At 62.1% G+C, this 22,763-nt stretch overlaps 1 protein-coding gene across 3 annotated transcripts; it reads right to left on the reverse strand.

Moving 5' to 3' along the window:
* Positions 1 to 850: 850 nt before the first annotated feature.
* Positions 851 to 21,422, reverse strand: CLCN7 (chloride voltage-gated channel 7). 3 transcript variants are annotated; one of them, NM_001025331.1, is given in 25 exon segments: positions 851 to 1,988; positions 2,123 to 2,203; positions 2,287 to 2,463; positions 2,578 to 2,637; positions 3,177 to 3,306; positions 3,402 to 3,487; positions 3,586 to 3,713; positions 3,912 to 3,963; positions 4,852 to 5,021; positions 5,730 to 5,823; positions 6,508 to 6,646; positions 7,123 to 7,183; positions 7,425 to 7,479; positions 8,030 to 8,146; positions 8,282 to 8,346; positions 8,558 to 8,651; positions 9,154 to 9,237; positions 9,329 to 9,391; positions 9,972 to 10,052; positions 10,472 to 10,581; positions 10,804 to 10,936; positions 11,482 to 11,547; positions 11,639 to 11,710; positions 14,795 to 14,866; positions 21,222 to 21,422. In NM_001025331.1, coding segments are annotated over 25 exon segments (2,430 nt in total). In that variant the 5' UTR covers positions 21,375 to 21,422; the 3' UTR covers positions 851 to 1,901.
* Positions 21,423 to 22,763: the final 1,341 nt, after the last annotated feature.

A 22,763-nucleotide genomic window follows, 5' to 3' on the forward strand; every position in this document is an offset into this window, starting at 1 on the left:
GTGGGAGGGGTGGCCTGGAAGCAATCACCCATCCTCTGGTCAGGGAGCCCAAGCGGGGAGGCTGGAGGCCAGGACCACACTCGGTGGGAGGGGTGGCCAGGCCAAGGGCACGGGGCCACAGGGGCGATGGGGCGAGGCCGGGGCAGGGCCACTTGGAGGGTGCAGCCGCAGGGCAGACACAGCCCCGCGAGAAAGGGCCGGCCAAGCGGACCTGCAATCCACTCAAAGCAGGTAACTAACACGCCGCCCAGCCCCTCGCTCGACGTCAATGCCCGGCGACTGGGGATGGCGCCCGCGCTCTCCTTGTGTCTCAGCCTGCAGCCAGGTGCCAGGGGGGCCACATCTGGCTTCAGGCCCGTGTGGACACTCGGGCCCCTCACCCCACCCAGGTGGTCCCCCTGTGTGTTACAAGGTGTGCCTGTGTCAAAGGCAACCCCTCCCCAGGGAGCCCGACGCCCTGCAGCCACATCACACACCCTGGAGGCCGGCAGGTGAGGGACAGGGTGGCTTAGGGGCCGCACCCCGACCAAGCAGCCGTGGCCTGGGGGCCCCCGAGTGTGGGGACCGGGGCCGCAGTCGGGAGGCAAGGGAGGGAAGACAGCCTTCTCCAAGGGCTCTGCGGTGGTCCCAGGAATGTGGACAAGGATGTGGTGGCCAGGGCCCACCCTCCCTGGAGCATGGGGTGGCCCCAGGCACTTGCCCATCCACGGGTCTCTGAGTCCCTCACCTGCATCCCCAACTCACGGGCGTCCCCACTGGGGTATCCCCCACCTCCACCCCTGTGAGCCAGTGAATCCTGGGTGCTGCATCAGGGTCCACACTGGGTGGGAACAAGGAGCTGACAACGGTCATCAGTACCATTCCTTTATTTCTTCCATTCAGATCCCCACAATCAGACCCCCGTGCCCCCCACGGAGGGCTTCCCCACCAGCAAGAGAGCCACCTTCTGAGGCCCCACCCCCTTTAAAGGGGCTGAAACACAGCTGGAACGCCTGCCAACCCACCACAGAGCCATCCATGGCTGCCACCAGAGTGGGTCAGGGACGCCAGTCCCTGCAGAAGAAAAGTCCGGTGGGGCCTCAGGGACACAGCATCCCAGCTCTGGGCCTGCCCGGCCTGGGAAGGGTGCGTCCCTGCTCTGGGCTCGCTGACTCATCCCAGAAAGCCCCTGCCCCCAATCCTGGAAGCAGAGCTGCTATAGAGTATCACTCAGGGCCATTGGGGCGCCATGTGCCAAGAAGATCCGCCTTCCCAGCGGTGTCCACAAGGGCGTGGTGACAGAGGCGTGGTTTGACTCGGGGGTCCGGGCCTGAACGAGGGTCTCAGGTCTCCCCCTGGGCCCAGACCCCGGCGCAGACCCCACTGCACTGAGGGGGGTGAAGCCAGGGCTGCAGAGGTGAGTCTAGGAGTCCGGCTCTGGGGTCTGCGCTCCAGGGTGGTCCTGCTCCCCAAGCCTTCGCCTCTGTGCCTCCAGTTCGGGTCTCTGTCCAGACCCAAAACCTGACGGCCACCAACCGAGCCGAGGCCCGAGGGCCAGGGCCAGGGGTGTCTGCTGCAGCCGCTGGTGGTGCTCAGGGCGCAGGCCTAGGAACCAGCCCGTCGTGGGGCTGCAGCACTCAGACCCACGGGCCCCTGCTCGCCAGCTGTCCCCTCGCACACACGCAGACATGCGTGCTCACGGGCTCTTGGGAAGAAAACAGCAGTTGCACAGATTCCTAAAGAATCAGGAACAGGAGGCTGGGTGTGGGACCCCAGGGGTGAGATTGGGGGAGGGAACACTGAGAACACAGAGCGTCCATGTGCGCCACACACTGGCCAGGCCATCCCCAACGTCTTGCGGTCACTGGATCTGCTGCCAGGGAGTGGGGCAGGGCCCTGGGGGAGGTGCAGGCGCCAGAGCCTCACGTCTGGGCCAGAGAGAGCTCCTCCAGGCCCCCCTTTCCAAGCCGGTACCTGGCGAGGTCCTTCCTGGTCACCAACCCGACCACCTGAGAAAGCAAGGCCGGGTCATGACGTCCAGCGTTCCCTCTATGGATGCTCCTGCCCTGCATGCAGGGGATGGCATAGCCTGGGGGAGCCCTGGGGGTGGGCAGGCAGGCCAGGGACAGTGGGCCCCCCTCACCTGATTGCAATTGTCCACCACCACCAGGTGCCGGAGGCCCAGGGCCCGGAACAGCTTGAACACCCGTGGGAGGGACGCCTCCTGCAACATGGACACGGCCTCAGCTCACCCGCCAGCCCCGCCCCACCCGGGAGGGGACGGGGCAGGATACCCCCCAGCAGTACCTGGGGCACCGTGTAGGGCGAGGGGTTCATGAACTCAGACAGGTCCATGGTGCACTCCCGCTCATCCTGTGACACGTGGATGGACTGGATTGGGGGGAAGCGTGGGTAGGCGTCACGGAAGTCCTTCAGCCGCAGCCGGCGTCGCAGCAGGCCCATGCTGGAGCGCTCCACGAACACCTGCGGGAGGCGAGGTTGACGGTGGGGCGGGCACTGGGTGCTGGAGCGGGCACTGGGTGCTGGAGGTTCAGAGCCCAGGGCCCCGCCTGGCTTCTGGGCCACCCGATGGCCTACCTTGTGCTTGAGTAGGACGATGAGCTGAGAGCGCAGGATCAAGCCCTGGAGCCGAGCTGGCTGCACAAGAAATGCCTCATCTGCAGGAGCCCTGGGACCCACCCGCCCGTCTGGGCCACTGGCCGCCAGCGCCAAGACAGCTGGGGGCTCCAGCCAGGCTCCCGGGTGATGCCGACAGCCCACGGGCACTAGCCATGCAGCAGGCACTTCCCCAGGCAGGCTTGCTGGTCCCCAAACGCCCAGGAGAGGCGGCAGGACCCAGACCATGAGGTGCCGAGAGGTCATTGTGTTAGTGCGGGCAAGAAGCAGACTCTGGCCCCTGGCCCAGATGCCAGAGGCAGCGTGGCTGCACATCCTGTTAGGACCCCGACAGTCAGCCCTGACTCCTCGGCTGGGGTGCAGCCTGAGGTGGGACCACAAGACGCTGGGGTGCTTCAGTAACCACCACACCACGGGAACTTCGCTCACGGGCAAAGCGGTGTGAGCAGAGGATTCTACCAGAAACCCCAGAGCAAGATGCCCACCTTCACAGAAGCCCGCCCCCACTCGCCGCCCTGGTCAGCCCAGGTGTCGGCCTGGCCTTCCACGGGGCTCGATACCTGCGTGCCGTCAGCATCCTCCACCACGGGGAAGCCGTTGTGATTGGACGCCGTGCTGCTCAGCACGTCCACGATGACGCCCACCTTCTCCCTCCTCCGCAGGCAGGTGACCGGCGTGCTCATCACCTCCCTGGGGAAGAGCCACGCTGTGACCCACCATGTGGCTGATGAAGCCTCCCAGGGCGTCCAGCACCCGCCCAGCCTGCAGGCCTTCCTGGAGGGTACCTGGCGGTGAGTGAGTGCGAGGTGACAGGGGCCTCCCAGTGCAAGAAGGGCACGCTCTGCAGCTGGATGTGCATGTCATACAGGCCCTGGGGAGAGTGGGCAGGGCCATGCACAAGGCTGCTGGGGACCACCCCCACGGGCCCGCCCTCGCCACAGCCGCCGACCCCCAGTCCCCCTGCCGAACCTCGATGAAGACGTCCCCCACGATCTTGGCGGTCATGAGCACCAGCATGATGGGGAAGCCGTAGGTCACACTGCTGGTGGCCTCCATCATGATGACCGTCAGGCTCAGCGTCATCCTCACGATCCCACCTGCCCCGGGGGAGGGGGAGGGGAGACTGAGCGGGTAGGGCAGCAGCCCCACGGTCCCCTGTGCAGCACCCCGCTGTCCATCCAACCCTGCGGCCTGGCCCCAAGGCAGCACCAGATGGGCGGGGGAGGTGGGGGGTGGGGGGAGGTGGGGGAGTGGGGGGAGGTGGGTGGGACACCCACATGGTAGCCAGCACTCACCCAGCTGCGCAGCGGCTCCCATTAGGGCGTACTTGCCAGGGTCCGCCCAGACCTGCAGGGAAGACACGGGATGCTGGGGGGCGTGGTAGCCCCGATCCAAACCCACCCAGGCTGCACTGACCGCACTGCCCAGGAGCGAGCGTCACCTGAGTCTGTGAACACGCTCACTGGGACCACTCAGGGACAAGTGAACCTGGCCGCCTGAGAGACGGGCATGCGCTACGCTGGGGCGGGGCCGGGTGTGGGCAGGAGTCTACACACAAACACCTGGGCCACACCAGGAAGCGTAGAAAGGAGTGAAAAGCCGACTCGCACTACTGCACGGGCGAGCCGTGGAAACACAACGCTCACGATGGCCCGCCTGCACAGACAGATTGCCGCAATAGCCAGCAGAGGCACGATACATTGCCTCTGCAGTAGTCCACGGAGGCAGAAAGCTGACTAGGGCTGCCGGGGCCGGGGACACAAACGGGACTGCCTAGCGCAGACAGCTGTCCTTCTGGGGTAACGAGAACACTCGGAACTCGGTGGTGGTTGTGGTCATACAACTCTACGACACGTTGTATCGTGAGGAGCTGCCCAGCTGTTCACTTCCACAAGGCAGGAGTTTACAAAGGTGTGAAAGTCACCGTAACGAAGGCCAAAACCGTGTCTCGAAGGAAACTTGGGCCACACGACTTAAACCTGGCGAGGGAAGACCCACTGTACCCCTCTGATGGCTTTTTAAGGTTTTGTCTGAACCACCGCAATACAGCTGGAAGGCCCACAGGCTGAAGGCCAAGCCACCCGGGGAGGCAGGTGGGAGGCGAGCAGGAGGCATCGCCAGGGCTGAGGCCTGAGCTCCACCCCCCAGGCTCCGCCCCCGCAACGGTGGGCTCCTGGGCCCGCCGTGCTCTCCCAGGGCACTGGCCCGGCTGTGGCCCGGAAGACCCGCACTCACCGCAGCCCCCGTGATGTAGGACAGGGAGATGCCGAACAGCCGGCCCCAGGCAGCCCCAATGAGGAGGGACGGAATGAAGACGCCGGCTGACACCGTGAGCCCGTAGGTCCAGCAGGCCAGGAAGAAGTAGACCAGGGTAAACAGGCCGAGCGTCATGGGGTTGTAGGAGCCTGCGGACAAGGCGCTGGCCAGGGCCTGCCTCGCGGACGCAACCCTGGGTGCTACTGCCCACCCAGTGGTCCAGCTGAGTCCCTGGTCACAGCCCATTCCCCGAGCCTTCCCATCCTCAGAGGCCCAGTGCAGGGTCTCAGGGCCCGGCCCTCGGGCACAAGCCCAGATGCCCAGGGGACAGGCGGTGGGGAGCGGGGGCCCTGGGCTGCCACTGACAGTGGGCGACAGCCAGAGCTGAGGCAGAGGGCTTGCAGACAGGCACCGAGCGGCCAGGGCGGCCCCTCGCCCCTGGGTAACCAAGACCACTGCACTGGAAGCAGGTCTGCATCCAGCCTGAGCCTGTCATTAGGAACATGGGATTGCGCAAGGCTCTAGCGCCAGAGAGCGCCTCCCCAGGCTGTCTTCTGACCGAGTGACCCCTGTGGGCAGCAGCCAAGAGGGAAGCCCACCCTGGGAGGCAAGTCCATCTGAACAAAGGACAGGATGGCCTCCAGGAAGAGAACCAGACAGCCTGGGGAGCCTGGCTGGGCCCCCGGGCACTGGCTGCCAGCTGCAGGCCCTAGTACAGCCAGCCCTGCAGCAAGGCTGCGGGTGCTCAGCCAGAAGGCGTCAGTCAGCCCTGCCCGCGTCTGTGCACGCGCAGACAGGCCAGAGGGCACAGGCCTACAGGGGACAGGCAAACGACAGCTCGGAGCAGGGGCACGTACCTGGGGGGTCGTGGAAAAGGCTGACCACGCTCTTCTCCGGGGTGTTGAAGAAGGCCACGGCCATCGAGTTGTACTCCCCATCAGCACAGAAGAGCTGCAAGGGGTGAGAGTGGATGGGCAGTGGGATGCGGTGGTCCTGGGCCGGGCGGCATCAGGGACAAGCACACACGGGGGGTCTGGCTGCGGCCTCGGAGAGGAGGTGAGGCCCGAGAGCTTGTGTCAGGAGCAGGCTCCCACAGTGCCTGGGCGGACGTCAGTGCCCGGCGTGTGCTAGGCCCAGCCCTCAGGCTGAGCAAGACTGTGCCCCCCTAGAAGCCTTAACCTGAGCAGGGGCTCCCAGCAGAGTGGTGTGTGTCCATCCCACGGCCCCAGCTGCGGGCCTAGACAGGCCTGTGAGTGTGTATTCCGCCCTGGACAACCGGCAAACAGCTCCCGTCTATGAAGGAGCCTGCTCTGGACGTTTCCCGTAAACAGAACCATGCCACGTGTGGCCCTTCCCATCTGGCATCTCTCAGGTGGCAATGTGGGAGCACGTCAGAGCTCAGCCCTCTCCACAGGGAGGGGACCCACTGTGTGTGTGAACCACCGGGTTCCTGCTTGTCGTGGGCGGGCACCGGGGCTGCGGTGAAACCTGCCGTGGTGAGCGTGGGCACACGGGTCTCCCCTGCACACCCACCACCGCACCTTGCAGACCCCGTCAGCCCACCACTCCAGGAGGCCAGGTAGGTGCCTGCCCTCGTCTGGGGGCTTGCCCTGCCCCACCCCCTCGGTCGCCTACCTGGAGGGGGTAGGACACGGAGCTCCCCCGCAGAGGCTGACAGTCCCGGGATGAGTAGATGAGCACGAAGGCGGCCGTGGCGGTGACGGCGGCGACCAGCGTGGCCTCGACCACCTGGAGGCAGGGCCGGTGGACGTACCTGGAGCGCACAGCCGGGCCAAGTGTGGGCTGGCCGGTGGCAAGGGCGACAGGGCCCGCCACTCGGGAAGGCCGCCCTGGACGCCACGCCCATCTGCCCACCCGCACCAGGCTTCTGCCTGCTCTCGGCTGCCTCCCGGAGTGAGAGGACAAGGAGAAAGAAGGCCAAGACCCCGCCTCGGCCGCAAACACCAGAGGCCCCCGGGATGGCTCTCCCAGCGACACGAGCAACTCTGCCAGACAGAGTGTGCCTGGCAAACACCCCTGCAGACCACCGAGGCTGATGCGAGCAGCCCGACACACCTCACCAGGGCCGCACCAGGTCCACGGGCCGTGCCTCCTGCCAGGCCTCACGTGCCTCGCCATGTGGGGGGCAGGGAGCACACTGGGCACAGGGCTACTGCATGGCGAGAGCACAGAACGGGACTGTTTCTAAGAGACCCCGTGTGGCCACACCTGTCAAAACTTATTTCTCACCTGATTCGAAACATCGTCAGCCAGTAATTCAAGGCGTTGAACACAGCTCCGAGAATGCCCCCTGGGAAGAGGAAGGAGCAGATACGTGTCTGAGACTCAGGGAAGGCTGCCCAGGTGGCAGGGGGGCCAGAGGGGATGCCCGAGGAGGGAGGGCCCCCCCACGGACTCAGAGTGAGGAAGCTGAGGAGCTGTCCCCCTGGGTGGGCCCCCCCCCGCCACCCGGGAGAGCCAGCAGAGCCGGGGCCGTGAGCTTCTCTGGACCCCACAGCCAGGCTAGGCCTGGAGCCCGCGACCGTCCTTACCCACAACACCCATGGCGATGAAGATGGGGATCTCGTGGATCACGTACACCATGGTCTGTGTGGAAAAACAAGAGCAGGCGTCCATGAGCAAACCACCGGCCCCTGCTCAGATGAGGCCAGGCATGTCCAGGGGCCCTACGCCTCCCCACAGGGCACAGACCCCAGGAGAGGAACCCTAGGCACTTAGGCAGATCAGACCGCCTGCCTCCTCACAGGGAGGCTGGGGACGGCCCAGGGTTTTGCAAATGGGCAAGTGAGGGGCCACGAAAGAGGAAGAGGACGCTGGTGACGTGGCCACCAGCAGCCTGTCATGGGAAAGAGCCAGCCACTGAGGACCTCTTGGCCTCCGGGAGCCGCTGCAGGGCACCAGCCATCAGCCTCAGTGATGCCGCCCGACAGTCTGCAGACGCCTGAGCTGCCCCGAAGCACTGCTGGCTGATGGGCGCCCCACCTGCAGGGCCAAGCGAGACACCCCCTCCTGGGGCAGCTCCAGCCCTAGCCCCACAGACAAGGGCTCCCCCCACAGCTGCTCGGGCTGAGCCTCGAGTGCATAGCCCGGCCCCCTCGGAGAAAGGCTGCAGGGCGAGGGGTGCTGTGGCGGGCACCTCAGTATCAAATCTTCCAAAGTTGATGAGCCCAGGGCTGGACAGGTCCCACGCGTTCCCATGGTAAATACTCAGGACGAAGTTCAAGGTGAAAGTGGAGATCATGGAAGCAAAGAACTGCAGGCAGAGAGACGCACACTGTCAGCACCAACGTGTTGCAGCAGGACACAGCTGAGCCCCAGCGGGGGACAGCGGGGAGGGACTGTGGGCTGAGGGCTGCCCAGCCTCAGGAGGGCCGTCCCTGGCACTCACGATTCTCCACGTCAGGAACTGGTTCCAGAAGGACGCGCCCTCCTCCAAGCTGAACAGCACCCCACCTGGAAGAGCAGCCGCCAGCCCTAAGGTGACCGCCCCACCAGACAGCCCTGCACCCATGGCCGCCCCCGCCCCCGCCCCCAGGGCACCTGGCCCATGACAGAGGGCCATCGGGGCTCTCGGGAGGCCCGCCCCACGTGCTCAGTGGCAAGAGTCCCCCAACACCAAGACCCTCCTTCCCCACAGCGGGGGACAGCAGTCACCCCTCCTCACCCACAGGGGCCCCAAAGGCTGCGGACACTCCAGCTGCAGCTCCTGCCGAGACGAAGTCCCGCTTCTCTGTGTCTCTGCGAAAGTACTCGAAGATCTGGGCCAGGACAACAGAGACGCCTCAGCCCCGGCCTCCGATGGCACTTCTCTCAGACCAGGGGAGGGGGCCCAGACTGAGGGGTAGGGGAGGGGTGGGGGAGGGGAGGAGAGAGGGAAAAGGGACTCAAAGTGAGAGGGAGGAAGGGAAGAGGGAAGGGAGCGGATGGGCTCAGCCATGGGGTCGGCTGGCAGGACTGCAGAGCAGGGTCTCGGGCAGCCTCCTTGCCCACTGACGTCCAGAGAAAACTGCCCACTCCAGGAGTGACCACACGCTGTGGTCTGTGCACGAAGGACCAGCCCGCACACGCGAGCTTCCCGACCTCTCTGGGCCACATTCCCGTGGACACTTCTCAGAGCTACACGCCGTTTCCACACAGACACACACCTCCGCACGGAGCACTGAGCAACCGGATGCCCCACGGACCAGAGGCTGAGGACAGGAGGCTGCAGGGGAGGTGGGCCTTGCCCGGGGTTTGGCCTTGGGCACTCGGGGGACTCACCTTGAAGTCCCGCTTCAGCGACGTGGACCTGCCCTGGGAGATGCCCGCGGCGATCACCGAGCCCGAGTGGATCATCGGCCCCTCCTGGAAGGCAAGGACGGTGTGCTCTGAAGGTCAGCCTGCCCCCACGGGGTAGGGGCAGGGGGTGCAGGCTGGGGCAGCCGCGTTCCGTTACCTTCCCCACGGCCAGTCCCCCCACCACTGACAGGATCACGCCAGACACTTTGATCACCAGGGTCTGGAACACAAAGGAAAAGATGCCAAATCTGATTACAGGCCACACGTGGTCAAGAACCCAAGCGACAAACTGCACACAGAGAGGAACCTCATCGTGACCCCAGCAGGCAGGAGGCCAAAAGGGGGCCAGGGCCCAGGCAGGCGTCCAGGGATGGGGGGCTGGCAGCTGGCGTTCCCCTGTCACCCGTTTCCTCAGACCTTCCATCCCAGGCACTCACGCCCACACAGGAGACACGCAGAGCAGCTGTCGCTCTGTCCTCGGGCTTTGCTCCCTGCTCCCCTGAGAAGGACCAGACCCCCGACTGCCTGGAGCACCCCATCCCCAGAAAGGGCAGGAGAGACGTCACCAGCAAACCCCCGGCCCAGGTCCACCAACCACCCCATGGAAATGCCCAGGAGTCGTCGTCCAAAAAAAGTTCCCATAAACTTGCCAGCACGTCCACACAGAGGCGTGTCAACAGCAGACAGCGCGAGTCTGGGCAAATTGTGGAGGTGAACGTGGGCAAATAGAACACCGCTAAGTCGGCAAGGAAGCGTCCTGGGCTGAGCCCTGAGCCCCCAGGGGCCGCCTCGCACCTCACCTTGAGCCTGACCACGTGGGGGATCTTCACCCCATTGAGGAAGCACTTGATCTGGGGGATCCCGCTGCCAGCAGCAACCGGCTGGAAGGAGAGGCAGCACTGAGCCCACAGGCTAGGCGAGCCACTGTCGCTGCCACAGGCCCAAGAGGACGTGCCTGGTGGGGCTCGATCCACCGGGGGAGGGGGCTGCTCGCCTCTCCCACCCCCACACAGAGTGACCACCGAGGGGAGTAAATGCCACGGGCTTAGGGGGCCCGGTGGCCCCCTGGGCAGGTGGGGGTCCCAGGACAGGGGGCCCACTAAGGGGCCCGTGCTCTTGCCCGCCTAGAGAACCCTGCACTGCACCCAGGTGCTTCCGGACACAGCCCCCCCCTCCTTCCAACACCCCCACAGGGACGAGCAAAGGGGCATGGGGAGGAAAGGGGGTCCTGGGGCACGTGACCCCTCAGTGCGGCCCTCCGCCAGCAGACCTGCAGGGCTGGGCCGGCGGGCCCGCCTACCTCTATGAAGGCGACGATGGTGGAGCCGAGGAGCACGAAGGCGGCATTGAGTGCGGCCCAGAGCAGGAGGGAGAAGGACAGTCCGCCATGCTCGGTGAACCTGTCGATGTCTGCGGCTGTCAAGGGCCACGTGCTGTGGGGTCACGGGGCGCCGCTCCCCAGGGGGCTGTGCTCTGGCCTACGGGACACTTAATGGGCATCTCGGGGTCACCACACAGCCCCACCCTGAGACACGTAGCCCCGCCCAATCACGCTGTCTGACGCACAGCAGAACACGGTGGGGACCCCTCCTGCGGGTCCACTGGCTTCCAGTGACCACGGACAAAGGATACTGTCCTTGACGAGCCTGTACTTGAGGCCGGCCAGCTTCTCCACCACGATGTCGATGAAGCAGGCCACGAGACCCGTGAGGATGCCCACCATGGCGCAGATGACCCAGCGCTTGATCTCCACCGTCCGGAAAGCCTGCGGGTCGCCATGGGCGGGTGTGGTTGTCAGGGGCCGCTCTGTGACCTCCACTGTGCACAGGCTCACCCTGCGGGCCCCCAGACCCAGAAGAGCAGCCCACTGGCGTCTCAGAGGCTGTGGAGCCCTGGAGGACGGACCCCCAACCAGGGCCGTAACTGGATGCCGATGCTCCGGCCGCCACCTCCTCAGAGGTGACAACGTGACGCTGGCATGGGCACCTGAGCCCTGCCGTGGGCAGTGCTCACCCCAGAACGCCAGGAGGGGCTGGGGCGGGAAGGAGAAGGAGGGAGGCGGCGGGGTCTCACACAAACAGATGGACGGACACACACACATACAGACACACTGCCCCCTGCAACCCGCATCACCCACAGGCTCACCCCCCGGCTTGCCCGCCCCGGCTCGCCCCCTGGCTTGCCTGCCCCATCTCACCTGCAGGCTTACCCAAAGGCTCACCCCCCGGCTCACCTGCCCCAGCTCACCTGCAGGCTCACCCCCAGCTCCCACGCAGGCCTGCCCCCGCCCCGGCTCCCCCGCAGACTCACCGTGTGGTTGATACGCCGCTCTTCCTCCAGGAACAGCTGGTTCTCACTGTTGTCGTAGTCCAGGCTCTGCGGACCGGGCGGCAGACAGTGGTGAGCGACCCTGGCCCGTGGGCACAGGCCGGCCACGCTGGGGGAGGGCGGGGCGCAGGGGGCCCACCTCGTACTTGAGGGACAGCAGCTTCTCGTTGTGTGGGATCTCCCTGGGGAAGGGGTGAGGGGGGTCCATGTCCTGTGGGGAAGAGACAGAGCCTGGCAACCCAGCACGTGTCAGGACACAGCGGCACAAGGAAGGGGCTGTGCCCGCGCGCCCCATAGGGCAGCGATTCTGAGCCCAAAGCCAGGCCAGGCATGTGGCTGGATGTGGAGATGAAGAACCTCAACAGGAAGCAGGCGGTCAGGCCCCGCGACACCTGCCAGGTGGGTTATTCCAGGAACCAAGGTGGCCTGGCCCCGAAAAGCAAGATGGCAGATGTCTGTGGTGCGACGGGACACCCACTGTGGGCGCTCGTCCATGCACCAGCTCCGGCCCCGGACACCTGGCTTCTCTGAGTGACAAGCGAGTCTGGGCTGAGAGAGGGCTGGGCTGGGACTAGAAGACCACCACAGGACCAGCGGGCTGGAGACGCAGCTGTTCTCCAATGGGCAGGGGTCAACCAGTCCTGCCCACGCCATGGACCTCCACTCAAACCCCACACGGAGCGGTCAGGGAGCTTCCCGCCAGTGAACGTGGAGGGCTGGGAGAGGGCTCCCAGGGAGGGTGTGGGGCTCCGCACCCCTTCCCATACCTTCCCTGGGGGTCTCCCCTATCTGGCTGTTCCCGAGTCGTGTCCTTTGTGGTAAACCAGTAACATAAGCAAAGTGCTCCCCTGAGTTCTGCGAGGCATTCTGGCAAGTTATGGAAGCAAGGAGGGGGTCGTGGGAACCCTGATTTGCACTGGTCAATGGGAGCAGGGTGGCGGCCTGGACTGGTGTGGGAAGGGGTTGTTTCATGGACTGAGCCCTCAGCCCGTGGGTCTGTGATGCCGTTAGGGCCAGAAGGAACCGAGCTGCAGGACACTTGGGGGCGTGTGGACAAGCAGAAGGTGACGTGGTGTAAAAGCAAAAACAGGCCAATACTGTTTCAATAAAGGACCAAATCCACATAGAGCACCTCAACAGACACAGGGAAAACACCTGACAGGACAGAAGAGCGTGGGGGACCTCCTCCACCGACCAAGGTGCCTGTGAAGCCCCACACGTAACTACACGCTCAGGGCTGAGAGACTGAGACCGCCCCTCTGAGACTAGGACAAGGTGAGGGTGCCTGCCGGGCACCTCTGCTCAGCTGGACAAGGTGAGGGTGCCTGCCGGGGCGCCTCTGCTCAGCTGGACAAGGTGAGGGTGCCTGCCGGGGCGCCTCTGCTCAGCTGGACAAGGTGAGGGTGCCTGCCGGGGCGCCTCTGCTCAGCTGGACAAGGTGAGGGTGCCTGCCGGGGCGCCTCTGCTCAGCTGGACAAGGTGAGGGTGCCTGCCGGGCACCTCTGCTCAGCTGGACAAGGTGAGGGTGCCTGCCGGGCACCTCTGCTCAGCTGGACAAGGTGAGGATGCCTGCCGGGGCACCTCTGCTCAGCTGGACAAGGTGAGGATGCCTGCCGGGGCACCTCTGCTCAGCTGGACAAGGTGAGGGTGCCTGCCGGGGCACCTCTGCTCAGCTCAGTCCTGGAGGCTCTTCCAGGGCAATCGGGCAAGAGAGAAAGGGAAAGGCACTCAGGTCAGGAAGGAAGAAGTGAAACTCTTCTTTGCAGGTGGCATGGTCTGATATGTAGAAAACCCCAAAAAGTACTCTAGAAAAACATATTTCCATGTTCCTGCAATGAATAATCCAACAAGAAATTAAGAAAACAACTCCATTTACCACAGCATAAAAAGACTCTACAAAATAAAATTTATTTCTAGAAAGCACTTAACAAAGCAAGTGAAAATCTGTACACTAGGAACTATAACACATTGTTAAAAAAAAAAAAAAAAAAGAAGACCTAAACAAATGAGAAGCTATGCTGAGCTTGTGGATCAGAAGACTGGATGTTAAGAGTCGACGCCACCTCTGTCTAAACTCCAGCTGGAGCTTCTGAAGAAACTGATGAGCTGAGCCTGAACCCCACAGAGAAACACACAAGGGATCCTGAACAGCCAAAACCTCTTTCAGGAAATGAACAAAGTGGGATGACTCAAACTTCCTACTTCTGAAACTTCCTACAAAGCTAGAGGCGTCAGAGGAGTGTCGCCTAGGCACAGGGACAGGCTCAGAGCCCAGAAACAAACCCGTCACAGCAACTGACCTTCAATGATGGTGCTGAGACAACTCAACAGGGAAAGCACTATCTTTTCAAGAAACGGTGCTGGGAAAACTGGGCACCCAGGTGCAAAGAACGAAGCTGGACCCTTATCTTACATCATGTACAAAACTAGGGGTAAGCAGATCAAAGATCTAAACTGTAGAACACGAAAGACGGGAGTAAACGCTTATGACCTTGGCCTGAGAAGTGGTTTCTTACCTATGACACCCAAAGCACAAGCAACAAAAAACAGACCAAATGGACTCTCTGTGTCAAAATTAGCAGTGTTTGTGCTTCAAAGGACACCGGTATAAAGTGAGAAGACCAGTAATGGACAGGAGGAAATTTCTGCGGATCCTGCAACCGACAAGCGATGTGTGTCTGGAGTGTACAAAGACCTCTCAGGGCTCAATCACAAAAACACAAACAACCTGGTTAAGAAACGTGACAGGACCCAGAAGTTCTCCCAAAGATACAAAGACACGAAGGCTGTGCGGTGCCAGCAGCCTCACGGGGATGCAGGCTGACTCCCGAGGTGGGGGTCAACTGCACGACTCGGGGGAGGGTCTCGGGAAAAGGCTAGAAACTGCTGGATACTTCAACCCCCGAAACAGGGGCAGGAGAAGGGACGCCACCCAGGTCCAAGGGCCCAGCACCCTGAGATGCCATCCCTGGGCCACCACGGGCCCCGCGCCTGGCCCTCCCAGGCTGCACACAGCAGCTTGCTCCTGACGTGCGTGCCCCCACCTGCGCTCATCATCTCAGCCTCGGGGATGGGGTCCCGCAGGGGAGCCTCCTCTGGTGGCCCGTGTGCACGGCATTGTCCCCACGCTCTGCACAGCACTGTCACCACCTGCTATCCTCCTGTGTGGCATTCTCTGTCCGTCCTCTGCCAGGCTGTGGCTCCACAGAACGGGCCTGGCTGTCTGGGGTGGGGCAGGGAAGGGGCCTGGTCAAGCAGGCAGGGAAGGGGCCTGGTCAAGCAGGATTCCACTCACAGGGTCCAGAAGCTCATCATCCAGCTCCACGCTGCTCAACTGTCCGATCCGAAAGAATGCCGAGTGTGGTGACTGGAAGCAGAAGAGAACCATACGCTGCTCAGCTGCAGGCCAAGCTGCATCAGCATAACCCCCTCCTGGCCCCCCGACCCCGGTGTCCTGGCGTCCTTGGGGGAACACAGACCCACATCCGCATGTGGAAGATGCCAGCGGGGCCAGCGCTGCCCCCAGGCCCAGCCCGGGACCCACAGCCTGTCCCATCCCCGGGTCCTCCTGGGTCCCTCTCTCCTGTCCTGGGAAACCCAGGGGATGAAGCCCCTCCTCCAGGAGCCCTTCACCCCGCACCCCCCGGCCACCTGCAGAGGCCCCATCTCTGTCCCCCCATCATGACATGAGCCACTCCACCAGGTGGGCCCGTCACAGGCCTCCCAACTACCACCCCTACCCAGACACACGGTCAGAGGAGCATCCTTTCTGGGGCAGGGCATTCTGAAGCAAGGCGTGCTACTGGGCCCAGGACAGGTCAATCGCAGAGGACAGTCACTCTGGCACGTGCCCACCCTCACGCCCAGCGCCGGGCATGGCACACATGAGGACCAAGAGACGAAGCATAGGCCGCCACAGGCGCAGCCCCGGGAAACGAGCCCCCTGTGGGACACAGGGGCTCCCGGCGCTCAGGCGCCTGGCCTCTCCTCTGCAGAAACCACGGAGCACAGAAGGGATGAGGACCGCGGGCCCGCCACATGGGAGCCCAGAACACACGGGCACTCCAGCAGGAGGGCGTACACTCAGCAGCACGCCCAGCCGCCAGCAGTGCAGGCCCCAGGCTGAGACCACAGCTGCAGAGGCTGCGGCAGAGAAACGTTCTCTCAGCTCCGCGGATACAAGTACCAGCGGGGAGCATGCCCGCGCAGGGTCGGGAGGGAGGCCCTGCCCCTTCCCATCCCTGGTGGTGTGGCAGCCCCTCGGCTGTGGTCACATCACTCCAACCTCTGCTCTGCTGCCACCAGCCTCCTGTGTGTGTGCATATGTGTGCCTGCAGGTGTGCACGTGGACAGGTACGCACACGTGGTGTACATGCGCTTGAGTGTGGGTATGTGTGCACATGTGTTGTGTGTGTCCCCCTCTGAGGACACCAGCCTGACCACACTGGGGCCTGGCCTCAGCTGCCGAGACCCCACACAGGCTCCAGGCTGGGGGGACCCCACAGGGGCACTGCTCCCCCACGACAGGTAACCTGTCAGGCGTGCTCACGAGCCCACCATCCTGCTCCAGCCGCTTTCCTCCAAGTGTAAATGGCAAACATCAGTACAATGGGAGTGAGCAGAGAACACAACTGCTCTCTTTCCTAAAAACAATCGGTAACATCCTTAAAACTGCTGACCCTGATGAGGAAGGCAGGAGGGCCTGGCCCACTGGGCCAGAAAGGACCCGACTTCACAGGTCAGGCCCGAGCTGGCTGCAGCCTGTGCTCCCCACACAGCCACATGTCGCCAGAAGGCACGCCGGCCGCCAGCCCACTGGCGGAGCATGCACTGGGGACTTCTCCATTGAGGAGATGGGGTGCAGAGATAGGCAAAGCTGAAAGTGGGATTCGAAAGCAGCAGCAAAGACCTAACTGCCCTCCAACCCAACAAGCGGAGCCGCAGAACCAGGCGGAAGGGGCATGCGCGTCTCAGTGCCACTGACAGAGCGCACCACCAGTCGCTCCTGCTGAGCCGTTGGTCCACAGAGCAGCTCCCCTGCCAGCTCAGCAGCCCCTGAGGGCCAGGCTGCAACCACGCGGTCTAGGCAGAGTGGGCAGCACAGCCCCAGAGGCGTGGACTCCCCCACCAGGAGTCACCGGGTGAGCACGTGAGGGCAGCAGGGAGCTGCGGTCAGACCCAGACACGGGCTCCTGCAGGGACGGAGCCCCTGCTGTGGCTCCCGGCCGCACCCCTCCTCCAGCACCCTCGTGTTTTCATCATCTCTCCCCCGAACTCTATGAGCATCTCACAAACGAATTATCTTCTGTGATGAAAAAGCCGTTTACTGGATTTATGGGGACTTGTTTTCTCTCTTTTCTTACACCCAAGCTAATTGCTAGCACGTCCCCAAACTGCTGATGCACACGACAGCCTGGATGAAACCTCCATGCTTCCGAAAGGACTGCAAGATTTCACTCCATGTGGCTCCCCTGAGCCGACATGCTTGGAACGCCAGTCCTGAGGGAGAGCAGGCAGGGGCTGGGCAGTGGCTGAGAGAGGCAGGATGCGGGCACTGACGGGTGTGCCCTGCGGGACAGCAGGGCGCTGGGCACACACACTGTGCCAACATCACTGCCCAGTTTTGGCATGGCACTGCCCCGGGATAAGACGGAAGGCCCCCGGGAGATGGGGTGCGGCACACAGGCTCTCTTGTACTGTCTTTTCAACTTCCCATAAATCCACAATTAATTAAAAATTTATATGCGAAGGGAAGTACATCAAAGTGAACTTCCATGCATCACAGGAAACGATGAACAGAGTGAAAAGAAACTAGTCCTACAGAACGGAACTCCTGCAGCCCGACAGCAACGAACGACTCGACTAAAAAGACCGGCCATGGGGCTTGGGGCGTGAAGATCAAAAACACAGTGCGATACCACCTCACACCCGTGAGGACGGACAGGGTCAAAAAACAGAGAAACAAGCGCTGGTGAAGACATGCCAGGACCAGAGCCCTTGTGTGCTGTTGCTGGGAGCGTAAAACAGAGCAGCTGCTGTGGAAAACAGGACAGCGGTTCCTCAAAAAATTAAAAATAGAATTACCTCATGACCCAGGAATTCCACCTCCGGGTAGAGGCCCAAATGACCAGCAAAAGGGGTCTCAAAGAGGTGTGTGTACACCCACACTCACAGCAGCATCGTTTACAGTAGCCAAGGGGCAGAAGCACCCCAACTGCCCACTGGAAGATGGTGCATAAGCCTAACGTCCACGCACGCAGTGCAGCGCTGTTCCGCCTTAGAAAGGAGGAAACCCCGTCACATGCTCCAGCACGCACAGACCTGGAGGCGCCGAAAGAAGCCAGTCACAAAACAACAAATGCTGCATGACGCCGCTGCTCTGAGACGTCACGCAGACAGCAGACCGGCCTTTGCCAGGGGCTGGGGGAGGGCTGGGGAGTCGGGGCTCACAGGGGACAGAGGTTCAGTCTGGGAGGACGAGAGGTCCTGGAGGTGCTGCTGCTGACGGTGGACTTAGTGCTGCCGACGTGTGCTTAGTCACGCATGAGGTGGTCAACTGTGCTACGTAGCTTCTGCATCATTAAAACAAATGGCAAAGTTCACCGGCTGTCTGCACACCCCTGCCCTCTGCTCTCCAACCCCCCTCAGCCCGAAGCCCTCCGCCCTGAGCACTGAGGACATGCACAGGGCCTCTGCCACCAGGGGCTTACAGTCAGAAAAACCAGGCTGCCCATAAACAAAGTCAGCATAAAGGAAGGCTTTGAGGGTGATGCCAGGGCCCAAGAGCGGCGGGGCGGGGGGCAGCGGCATCGGGCCGAGAGCTGACGGAAGACGGTGGGGGATGAGAACAGCCCTGCCATGGCCTTGCTGTCTGGGCACAGCTGCCTCTGCCCCGGGGGCCTCCCGGACGCCCTGACCGGCTCTGGGCCCACCTTGTCTTCATCTCTCCCACATGGTTCGGCTGTACTCACGTCCTCTGCCTCCCAGACTCTGAGCCGCCTGCACCAGCCCTGGGCAGAGGCTACTGCAGGCCTGGGGGAGACAGGGGAGAGAGGGAGCCCTCGGGGAGGTGCCGGGGTGGCTGGCCTGCACCCTGTGACGTGGAGCCAGGGCAGCTGGAAGGGGAGGAGGACAGCACGCGGACACGGAGGCAGAGGGACTTTCCGCCGACGCTCACCCCAGCCCGGAGCTGCTGCCGGCTCAGGCTTCCCTCTGAGTCCTGAGACGCCTCTGCTTCCTGCTGCCCACCCTCTGCCCGCACATATGACTGTGACTTGCTGGCTGACGCCACCTCCCCTGCCCCAGGGGTGGACAGGCAGCAACTTGCCTTCACCCCACACTTGGGCATGACAGGCCAAGGACCAGAGAGAGAGAAGAGCAGCTCCGAATGGCCTGGTTCCCGACGGATGGGGCTACACTCGGGGCGCCCCACAACCATCCTGCCCAGGACGGCCCATAGCAGCCCCCAGAGCGCCTGGCAGGTTCCCATACTGGGTGCACTGGACTCCGGCTGGGGACACCCTGCAGGAAACCCCAAGGCACCAGGCTGCCACTTCAGTTCAGACGGCCCTGTTCCAAGAGCAGCTTCCAAGTGTGCTGTGGTGAACTCAGCCTGCCGGTCCAGAACCGCCCCTCCTGCAAGATGGCTGGCCTTGAGGGGCTGAGTCAGCGGCAACCCAAAGACCACCAGAGCCAAACTGCTGTTTCTAATACCCCTGGGAGTGACCAGTGTTGACCACCTCATGACGGGCGGCTGGGGGCTGGACATGGGTGACCCTCCTTGCCAGCAAGGAGCCTGAGCACTTGCCTCTGCTGGTGCAGAGCAAAGCTCCTGCATCAATGCCTCCAGTGACCCCTAGCCCCTCCATTCGCCCACCCCAGGCCGTCTGAGCATCCTTCAAGGCTGGAGTTTCCAGCTTCCCGAGGTTTCTCCACGAGATAAAGACAACAGGAAGCCCACAGCTGTCCCTGCGAGTCCATCCTGGCTCTTTCCCCCGCCCCACCACTCACTCCAATTTGCTTCCCAAATGCACTCTCCCTTTCTCTCTCCCCTCTGTCTACTGGCCCGAGGATCATGCAGGCTTCAAGACTGGACCCAAGGTGACCTCTCCTGCCCTTGGGGCCCCTCACACAGTCCTCCCAGAGCCCTGGGCCTGTTCTTCCTGGAGTTGGAGCCAGTGGCAAGGGAGCTGCGCTGTTCACCTCTTGTGTGCAGCTGGGGCACACAGCAGATGCACCACACGTTATTTTCAAATTGCTTAAGAGCAACTGATACTTACTAGACACAAATGAAAAACAAAAAAGCCCCTAAAGGTTTTTTACAGGGGAATGAGTTTCAAGGGAAGAGTCAACAGGTTCTTAAGGAAAAACAAAAGAAAGTCAACTCCCGTGTCTATGCTGTCTAAGGAGAACTGAGAAACCCCCGCACACTGAGTCCTGAAATAAACTCCAATTCCATCTGGAAGCTTTCAATCATTTTACCTGTCAGCCCTTAGGGCCAGTTTCATATTTGTAGTTTGTAGATTTCAGATCACTTTCTTTTTTTTATGTAATCAAGTTTTATTAAAGTATGAAGGAGATAGACAAAGATTCTGGCATAGACATCAGAAGGGGGCAGAAAGACTGCCCCTGCCGCTCAGTCATGTCCAACTCTTTGTGACCCCATGGACTGTAGCCCACCAGGTTCCTCCGTCCATGGGATTCTCCAGGCAAGAATACTGGAGTGGGTTGCCATTTCCTTCTCCACACTTTAAGGAGGAGAAAAGAAACAAACATTTTGAGAAGAAAATAACAAAGCAGCCCTGTCTCCTAGCAGATCAAAAACTACTGTAAATCAAACCCTTTAGGTCACTTCTCACGCGGACAGACAGCGCTTGAGCAGAAGACCTCACTCACGGAGCAGACTGTGACCCTCACAGTCCAATGCATCTCTGGGGGACCAGGGGAATCTAATGATAAGTTCTAGGGGAACACCCCATGCTTGAGTCCTTCCTCATTAAACACCACAAAAGGGTGTAAAGGACACATCTAGAACACAGTGAGAAAAAAGAAAGGGGAAGAAAAGTCACAAAACAGAGTAAGGCCACGCAATCAACTCAAAATTAACACAACACACAGGAACTGACTTAAGTGACACAGACTTCTGTGCTGACTCGCAGGGCACATTTAGACCACTCGGACTTGTCTTCCTGCATCTGGCCGCGCTTGCATTCCAAAGAACAGCTGCGGGAAAACCGAACGCAGGTCCCTGTCATTCCAAAGATCGCCCTGACACCGCTGCGTCTAAAGGGGCCTGGCCGAGTCCCCAAGGTATTCCCACTGCAAAAGCAAACTCCGCGACCTAAGCTCTTGAAACATCTTTCCTAGCGGATCAAAAACGACCCGGTAAAAATAGTACCTCGTATTTAAAAAAAAACAAAACCAAAAAGTAATGGGTGACCTGAGCAGCAGACCACCTGCCTTCTCTTCACAACCGCTGTGGAGCAAACAGGGAGGAAACAGCTTCGTGCTGCCGGGAGTCGACCGCAGCTGCCGGGCTCCACCGGGGACGAGGGGACGGCCCCGCGATCCCGCGAGTCCAGAACCGACGGGGCCCGGCTTTCGAGCCCGCCCTACCGTCCGCCCGGCGGTCCGAGCACGGACTCGCCGCGTCCCCGGCCCCCGGCCCCCGGCCCCCGCGAGCGCGGCGCGGACCCTGCCCGGCCCGCCTGCCCCCGGCTCACCGCGCGGGCGGCCGCGGGCCCAGCCCCGTTCAGCAGCGGCGCCGCCTCGCCGGCCGGCACCCCGAGCCGCGGCGCCCTCCGCAGCAGCGGCGCCGCCTCGTCGTCGTCCAGGTCGCGGCCGGACCACGACACCTTCTTGGAAACGTTGGCCATGTCCGGCCGCAGTGGACCGGCCGCCGGCGCCGCGGCCGTGTTTGTTCTCGTGACCCGCGCAGCCGTCACGTGACGGCCGTCCGGGTCACGTGCCCCGCCGGCGCCCACGTGATCCGACGGCGCCGCGGGACGCGCGTGGCCTTCTGGGAGTTGCAGTTCTGCTGCCCGGCACCGGCTGGGCCGCGCGGAGAGTGAGCCGGCTCCAGGGCGAGTCCGCACAGCCGTGCATGCAGACCCGCCTGTCGGGACGAGTCCCCGCGCAGCAAACGGTTGTGCTGAGGGCACACCATGGCCCTGTGGCTTTCCTGCAGAAAACGCTGCACTGAGCGCATCACACAGGGAAAATCAGTTGAACCCCAATTTCGGGACACGTGCCAGCTAGGCAGCTCTTCCTGCAGTGTCAGCGTCCACCGAGAAACACCGAGGAACACCGTGAGACCGCCCTGGATGACAGGAGATTCAGAGCCGGGCAACCGAGGCTGCTCGTGGGCCTGGCATTTGGGGAACAATTGGCAAAGATGAGACATGCACTGTGTATTAGGTAGGGGCGTTACTGCGGCGCCCAAACCTGGGGCGTGATCTTCGTCTGGGTGTCATATCAGAAAAGCCCATTTCCTCTGGAGACAGCACTGAGATATTCGGGGACTGTGATGTGATGTCTGCAGTGTAGCCTCAGGTGATTCACAGGCTAATGGTAATCACAGTATGTAGCTACCCACAGAGGGAGAAAGCAAGCTGGTGGGATGTTAGCACGGATGAATCCAGGGTAAATACACCTGTGCCATGTATTCTTCTGGTAACTTTTTTCTTTAAATTTGAAGCTTTTCAAAATAAAGACATTTTAGAAGTTCTTTATAGGCTTTTTTCTCCCCGCATGTTTCAAAATAAAACCAAAACTGAAACCAAAATAAGAGGAAGGAAGCCCAACAGGATTGTAAGTTTTCCCCATGATCTATCACAAAAGGTGTGACCTGGCTTTGCCCTTTTACGGGATAAGAACAATCGTAAGCCAGCCCTGTCTGTGGAGGAGGGCCTGGAAGCTACGGAGTACAGCTGGCTCAGGCTCCGAGGAGTGGTGGGGCTGGTTCTCAACTGAAGGGAGTAGGCAAGTGCAGGTTGTATGAAGCCCAGGCCTGTGGAGAGCTGCACAGAGCAATGGGGAAGTGAGAACAGGCCTAGGGACGAGGGGTCCGGAGGGGAGGCCCCTCTGCATTCTTCCGTCCTCCCTACCCAGGAACGCAGCGGACTCAGATCAAAAGTGGGGTTGATAGGATTCGAGGTGGGTGTGGCTCCCATCACTCACCCATTGGGGATCCCCATGTCTTGTTCAGCCTCCCCTGCCCCAAAACCTAGACGGGCTTCCCTACACTCCTCGGTGGAAAGCCCAGC

This window comes from Bos taurus, chromosome 25 (assembly GCF_002263795.3).
Source record: "Bos taurus isolate L1 Dominette 01449 registration number 42190680 breed Hereford chromosome 25, ARS-UCD2.0, whole genome shotgun sequence".
NCBI lineage: Eukaryota > Metazoa > Chordata > Mammalia > Artiodactyla > Bovidae > Bos > Bos taurus.